Source organism: Bactrocera latifrons, unplaced genomic scaffold (assembly GCF_001853355.1).
Source record: "Bactrocera latifrons isolate USDA-ARS-PBARC rearing strain unplaced genomic scaffold, ASM185335v1 scaffold_119, whole genome shotgun sequence".
NCBI lineage: Eukaryota > Metazoa > Arthropoda > Insecta > Diptera > Tephritidae > Bactrocera > Bactrocera latifrons.
The window spans coordinates 766,651-774,163 of NW_017534619.1; the positions used below are offsets into that span (position 1 = coordinate 766,651).

The 7,513-nt window shown below is 37.1% G+C and overlaps 1 protein-coding gene across 1 annotated transcript; it reads left to right on the forward strand.

Annotated features, from left to right (window-relative positions):
* Positions 1–1,186: 1,186 nt before the first annotated feature.
* Positions 1,187–5,136, forward strand: LOC108978169. The gene is made up of 2 exons (XM_018948312.1): positions 1,187–1,206; positions 4,553–5,136. The coding sequence occupies exons 1-2, from the start codon at positions 1,187–1,189 to the stop codon at positions 5,064–5,066; spliced, it is 534 nt and encodes a 177-aa protein (XP_018803857.1). The 3' UTR covers positions 5,067–5,136.
* The last annotated feature ends 2,377 nt before the right edge of the window (positions 5,137–7,513 follow it).

Sequence of the window (7,513 nt, forward strand, 5' to 3'; positions counted from 1 at the left end):
AGTAATCGTTTTTTATACTCTCGCAACGAAGTTGCTAAAGAGAGTATTATAGTTTTGTTCACATAACTAAGTCCTACAACTAGAGTCAGATATAGGGTTATATATACCAAAATGATCAGGGTGACGAGTAGAGTTGAAATCCGGATGTCTGTCTGTCCGTCCGTCTATCCGTCCGTCCGTGCAAGCTGTAACTGGAGTAAAAATTGAGATATCATGATGAAACTTGGCACACGTATTTCTTGGCTCCATAAGAAGGTTAAGTTCGAAGATGGGCAAAATCGGCAAACTGCCACGCCCACAAAATGGCGGAAACCGAAGACCTATAAAATGTCATAACTAAGCTGTAAATAAAGATATTAAAGTGAAATTTGGCAAAAGGGATCGCATTAGGGAGGGGCATATTTGGCCGTAATTTTTTGGAAAAGTGGGTGTGGCCCCGCCCCCTACTAAGTTTTTTGTACATATCTCGGAAACTGCTACAGCTATGTCAACCAAACTCTATAGAGTCATTTYCTTCAGGCATTTTCATATACAGCTCAAAAATGGAAGAAATCGGATAATAACCACGCCCACCTCCCATACAAARGTTATGTTGAAAATCACTAAAAGTGCGTTAACCGACTAACATAAAACGTCAGAAACACTAAATTTTATGGAAGAAATGTCAGAAGGAAGCTGCATCCAGGTTTTTTTTTTTAATTTAAAATGGGCGTGGCGTCGCCCACTTATGGACCAAAAACCATATCTCAGGAAGTACCCAACCGATTTCAATGAAATTCGGTATATAATATTTTCTTAACAACGTGATGACATGTACCAAATATGGGTGAAATCGGTTCACGAACTTAGGCCTTCCTTACTTCTTACATATAATTTTTATGAAATCAGGAAAGAAAAAATAGCCTTTTGAGCTCACATTCAGTAGAGTAATTCGTTAACTTATTGTTTTTGGTGGTACGGTTACGACGAAACTCGGCAAACTAGAACATGATCGATAAATATGCGGGGTGAAGAACTTTTACCAAGATCACTGACATGAAATCGATTATAAAAAATGATTTTGATGTTAATTTATTTAAGTATTTGTTTTTAGGAAACGTGAACGTGAGTAAACTCAATTAGGGAGAGAAGATCTAAGACAATTTCTATTCATGAATTTTAAGCTGCATATTTGTAGAGATGAACAATGGCACCACAATACATAAAGTAATTTCGGTACATATTACATATTTTAGATGGCTGGAAGTGGTATCTCCTCAATAAGTTGAAGAGAGAAAATAAATATTTTTAAGTAAAGGAATGAGGACCGTCAAAAGGTGGAGCCAGATGTATTTTATTAAATGAAGCTAAGGATAAGTATATATTCATTATTTCGATAATTATATTTTCTGTTTGACCACAAAAAAGAATTTGTCATTTCTTACCACTGGTGGGGGGAAATGAAACGTCTTTGCTTGAGTGAGAATACATTCTTTCTAATATTTTTTGCTATTTTCATTGCTCAATACAATTTTCAAAACTATCTTAAATAACTAAAAATATGCGTATGTTTGTATGCATTGCAGCATATTGTTTATTGCTGCTTGACATGGGGTTGTTTACAAGTGTACTTTAATACATGTATATGTGTGTGTGTGTTTAATGTTATCTGATCTGTAAATTAATGACTTACCCATGCATTTTTATTATTAATTGATGCTTATTGCATGTAAATGCATGAGTATGTTTATGTGCTTACATATTTATGTATGGTTGATATATTAAAAATAGTTATTTATATTCAATAGTATTTCGACTTTGCCGATAAGTAAGCATGTTTAATGATATTTGAGCAAAAGGAAGCTTTCTAAATTCCGTATACCAAACTAATCAAAATAAAAAGTCAACCTGAGTATAACCGAAATTTCTTTATTTACTGAAGGTGTGAAATAAAGAGTAATTCATTGATGAAAGCTTTCACTTGATAGAAAGCTTTCTGCTCCTTTATTGCCGTAGACACCGCTTACATGTCAGACGTTCTTCTTTTCACTGTTCGCACCAATTAGAGATACCAAATGTAACTAGGTCCTTTCCCACCTTCTTTTTCTAACGGAGTGGAGGTCTTCCTTTTCCTCTCTTTCCAACGGCGGGTACTTTGTCCAATATTCTCAGACCTGAAGTGTTTTCATCTATTCGGACGACATGTTAACTGGTTCCATGACAGAATAAATTGATAATATGAATACAGAACCAATAACCAAGTCGCGAACCGACGGCTATGTTTTTTGATGAGAGGATATATTTCATCTTGCCCTCGTTTATTACTAGACCTATTTACATCGCTTCTTTGTTTATGATATCAATATCATCCGCAAACGCCAGCAGTTGTACACTCTTTTTTAGATCGAAGTGAGTAGTCGCCCGATAGGGAATCTCCTTGTCTGAACCCTTACTTGGTATCAAACAGCTCGGAGGGGGTTCAGTTCACACAGCCGTATTAGTTTTGCGCAGATGGGTTGTTTTATATTGATGTAGAAGGGCTATAAGTAAAAAGTGGATACTCCCATCATAGGTGGTGAAGCCAATAATATCTTATGGTTTATTCGTTTGATGGAGGGCGATTGAAAAGTCCACGCTCCTTAAGAAGTTTGGTCGTGTTCGAAGATCGGCGTCTCGGGTGCTCTGTGAGCTACACCGGTAATCCCATTTTAAATATACTTAGCACTTAGCGTATGAAAAACGCTGAAATTCTTCTTTTTTCAAGTGCATCCCTGAAAACTTATATCACTACATCGCAGAGTCTACTTCTATTTTTTGAGCAGAGTTCGTTGAAAAAGAAACGTAGTAAGTTTTTTTCTCACGGGTGAGTCCAAGCTAAAAGATAAGGAGCTCTTTGGCAACCGCTCCACAGTATTTTTTTTTTTCAGCCAGAAGTGGCTGCTATTAAGTCAGCAGTGCACTTGCTGCTCGAAAGAGGAGCTTATTTCAGAGACTGCGGCTGGACGATATTAGCGTATGTGCGTATGCATTAGTTGATGTGCTAACAAGAGATGGCACCCTAGCCCCGCTCACGTCGGAAAGGAAAAGTTGGATCCCCATTGTCATCTTGAGTTCTAGCACTGGATCAATAGACCTCGTGTGCGAATATCAGGCCTTGGGCAAAGACTGCTCCGACTTGACAAGACGGAAGGTGATTAAAAAGCACCCATGCACTTTCTCTTCCGTTGGTCAGCCTTTACATCACGGCGAACTAGGAGACATACATAGCTGAGACTAATATTAGCCGTCTCAACAAATTGTGGTTAGGCTCAAAGGGTTTTGTCGATTTGGGACAGTGTTATGATCAATTATATAGGAGTTCTTGTTAATACAAGTACAACTGATCTTTCTAAATTGTCAGAGTAGATACCTATTAGTATCGGCTTCTTAATCAAACCTACCTCTTTCCAAATACCTTTTAAATACCAACATTGAATTTACTTTTACAGTTTTTTTCAAAGTTAGTTCTTTAAAATACAGTCACTTTTGAGAAGATATTTTGACGGGTTGGTAGCATAGATCACAGACTCTTCGCCAGTTATAGTACGCTTAATGGCATCCTGGTCGGAAAGCATTGTTTCACAACCGTTAATGTGACGCTGTTTTCTTGAAAAAAAAAAAAAAAAAAAATCGAGTCAATCAAATTTCCTTTTGCTTAGGCCCAAATGATCCGTCAAAATTCATTCAGTAAGATCTCTGGCCATTGATCGTCGATTCTCAAACACCGATTCATTATTTTAATAGCCATATTTTAACATCGACCGATGTTTTCCACAAAGGGTCAGCCATACGCACTGGAATTCACAACTTCGGTATAAGGAGATGAGAATAATTATGGGAATTTAAAGTTGCGTTATAGACTGATTGAAGTCTGATTTCGTTTATTTTCGCAGCGTGATATGGAGATATCAAAATTAACCAATGTACCAAAATTTAATGAATAATTTCACAACGCAGTTTTGTTGCATGTAACAAACGTCACGGCTCTTATAGTAACTAATAAAATTCAGGCAGGTTCTGGAATTCACTTCCGAGTGAATATCTAGCAAATTCGTTTTCAATCCGATATTTTGTGTTCTGTGTTTCACTTTCACAATTTCAATTCCACATTTTTTCTAAAATGAATTCCGAGTGAATACGCATGTTCTGGAAAACGAATTCACAAGAAAAATGTCGGTTAGCATTCACTTCAGTTCGAAATTGTGAATTTGGTGSGAGCAAATATGTAAGTAAATAAAAACGCTTGATTATTGGAATAAATAGGAATTTGAATATTTTGTTTTAAAACTGTAACAAGCAATTAAAGTTAAATATTATTTTTATAGGGGTAAACATAAAAATACGGAGCAGGAAGCGATCCTTGTCCACTTCATGGAGTCGCATAAAAGTTGATGCCCTATGGAAAGAGGTGGTGACAGAATTAAATTTGCATGGTCCACCACAGAAAGATATTTCTGGTTGGAAAAAGGTAAGCAAATAATTTTTTTTTTATACTTTAACTAATTTTTCTTAATTTGAAATAATATTTCAATAGGTTTGCACACAACAACTTAGAAGCGAAGGCAACAGGAGGAGGGCCATTCAACAAGCACATCCTCACTCCAACTGAAGACACAATAGCCCAATTATGTGGTATATATACCGTGGTGGAAGGTATTCCCAGCACAGCAGACTTTGGTGTCCCTTCTGAAAACTGCGATGGGCCTTCAGAGATTTCCAGCGATGATGACAACGTCCCATCTACAAGCGATTCTCCTCGATTCCGAAGACGTGAGCCTATGGTAACCGACCACTTAAGGAATAATATCGGTGAGCAGACAGGTGCCTTGAAAAGTATTGTAGATGGGTTGCAAGAAAATATTGAGGCCACAAAGGAAATTGACACTAGCATTCAATGCCTTTGTGAAAGAGTAAAAGACTTGACTGAGGAGAACAAAAGACACCATTTCGAAATGGAGCGGCTGCGACAAGAAGAAAATGAAATGAAATATAAAGAGTATGAATTGGCGGAGCTGAAAATGAGTTTTAAATACAAGTGTACTCCATAATTTCCTCTTTTATAGTTTTTTWAAAAGTATAAACACAGCGATGTTTTTTTTACAATAATAACTTACCTTATGACCGTACCTGTATTTAATCTATTTATGTACAATTTTGAATTAAATGTTTTGAGTTTTTTGAAATTAGTGAATTTATAATTATTTTAATTTTAACTTTAATATTGATATTAAAATTAATGACATTTTAAAAGTGACTTTAAATTTGAGTTTGTTTTATTTACTTCGGTGCTTTAAACTTTCAGGAAATTGTATGAAGATGAGTTGCTATATTCTCTCTTAAAGTTATGGCTTCAGTATCCAGTGTGGAATCATTTAATACTCCCTCAGCAACTGCGGGTTCCATTCTCTTCAAAAATTTATAATTTATTTTGGGAAAATTGACAGCTGTCAGCTGTTAAGTTCATTTTTGCGGTGAATGAAAAACAAGTTCTAAAATGAACAAAAAGTTCGGATTTCAGAACACCAAATCCAAATTCACTCGGATTTAGGTTTATTTTCATATTCACTTTCACTCGGATTCCAGAACCTGCCTGATTATGCCCCTGTTAAATTAACATGAAATTATTATAGTGTCTGTCTAGCTTTGAGGCCCAATTTTAAGCTACACATATTAATCCCGTTATATATAAACAAATCACATACCAAATTTATCAACATAATAGTGAAGTAATAGCCGTCATCTGCACTTAACGGTCAATTTGCCAAAATCCATGAAATTTTGGCATAAAATTTGGTGAAATTGCCACTACGGCTCATTTCCTTGAAAGTTATAGTGGCCGATATGCGAATAAATATGCGCAAACACACATAGGTGTATACAAACGCATAACAGGATGACAGTGGCATTTCTGAATGCCAGCATTCGAACAGTTTGGGAATTTGTGTGGCAGTTTATGAGGCCATTCCGGCTCCGCCATCGGCGGCTTGAGCGGGCAGTTCATCAACCAGGCACCCAGTCCCGCTGCGTCTGTGAGCGATGCATAAATTGCGCTCATAAATAAAATCTTGTGCAACCGGTCCAGTGTTTTGCTGTTATTTTCCTTGTTGTAGCTGGTTGCACACACACATACATGCATGTGCACGGAGTATGGGGCGTATGAGTAACACAAAAGACCGTCTTCGACTTTGTCTTAGACAAGCTGCCGCAACACACGCACACATGCGCTCATCTATCATCGTTGAATTCTTGCAGTTATGCCGTTATGCCGTTCTTTTACTTATTGCTCTTGCATGTTTACTTTGCTCCGTAGAATTGCCATTTGCTATTTGTGTTTTGTGTTTTGTGGGACGCAACACATTTCGCCGTGTTGCCTGGCACTTTGCACGCGTTCAATGCGAACGTGCTAGCAAGCAGTTTTCGCTGTATGTGTGTGTGCTTGTCTACCGCAACGATCGTACAACTGCAGCGGCCCCTGTTGTGTCTTCTTGAGTTATTGCATTCACCGTCCGTTGTTTTTGTTGTTGCATGTAGCATCTTCTGTGCGTTTATTAAATAAATATACTGGCTGCTGGCGTGTAAGGCGTTGTACGGTGGCGCTGTTTGTTTGCCGCTTGCTTTCTTTAAGCAAATGCGTGTGACGCCCAAGGGGCCTCTGCCGCGCGCCATCTCAACGAGTTGACTACATGACCTGACTGACTTATTGGCTTATCTTGTAGTTGCAGCTATTTGTTGCCACTGCTGCCGCATGCGTGTTAGCACCTCGATACACGTTTCCGGGATTTTGATACATTTCATTTGGTTTTCATTAAGAAATTTTACTATGTAGTTCTGCCGGCGCTACGGCAAATGGGTTGGCATAAAAATGCGTGCTTAAGCGTAAACTTGTGCAACGTGAAAACTGTAAATTAACTAAGCAAGCATGTGCATGGTCCCTTGTTAATGAGTCACTATTAAAGCAGGTGTTGTTGTTTATTTAAAGGAAATTGGCATCCCAAAAGTATGCTAAATTTAAGGAAATTTGTGTTGAGTATTAGAGGAGTATTTACATTTTGAGCATAACTTTTGAAGCAATATATTTCCCGGTTCTAATAAATAACATAAAAAATTAGAAAATATATTTATTAAAAGAAATAAGCATGCCTTGCGACAAGAAATTACTCGGAAATTTGAAATAATATGAAAATATTTCTTTGCTTGTTTTCAAAGTAATCCCCAGCATATGTAGTAAACTTACACCAACGATTTTCCAGTCCTCGAAACACTGTTATAAGCATTTCTTGCCTCATATATGACCACATAGAATTATTTATTGACGTCTATCCGTCCGAAAAAAGATCGTGATGCACTAAACCACGCATATACAAAAAAAAAAAAAAAAAAAAAAACTGTGAGTCTCTTGATGTTTGAGCGGTTTTGGTGTGTTTTTTTTTTTTGGTTTCGACTCGTTTTTCCTTTTATTCACATTTGGCATAGTACTTAAGGACCGTGCTTCCCT

Excerpts from the sequence above, each read along its gene's own strand:
- LOC108978169 (XM_018948312.1), top strand. The coding sequence starts at position 1,187 with ATGGCACCACAATACATAAA. Across the intron at positions 1,207-4,552 it reads ATGGCACCACAATACATAAA|GTTTGCACACAACAACTTAG; the intron begins GTAATTTCGGTA and ends ATATTTCAATAG.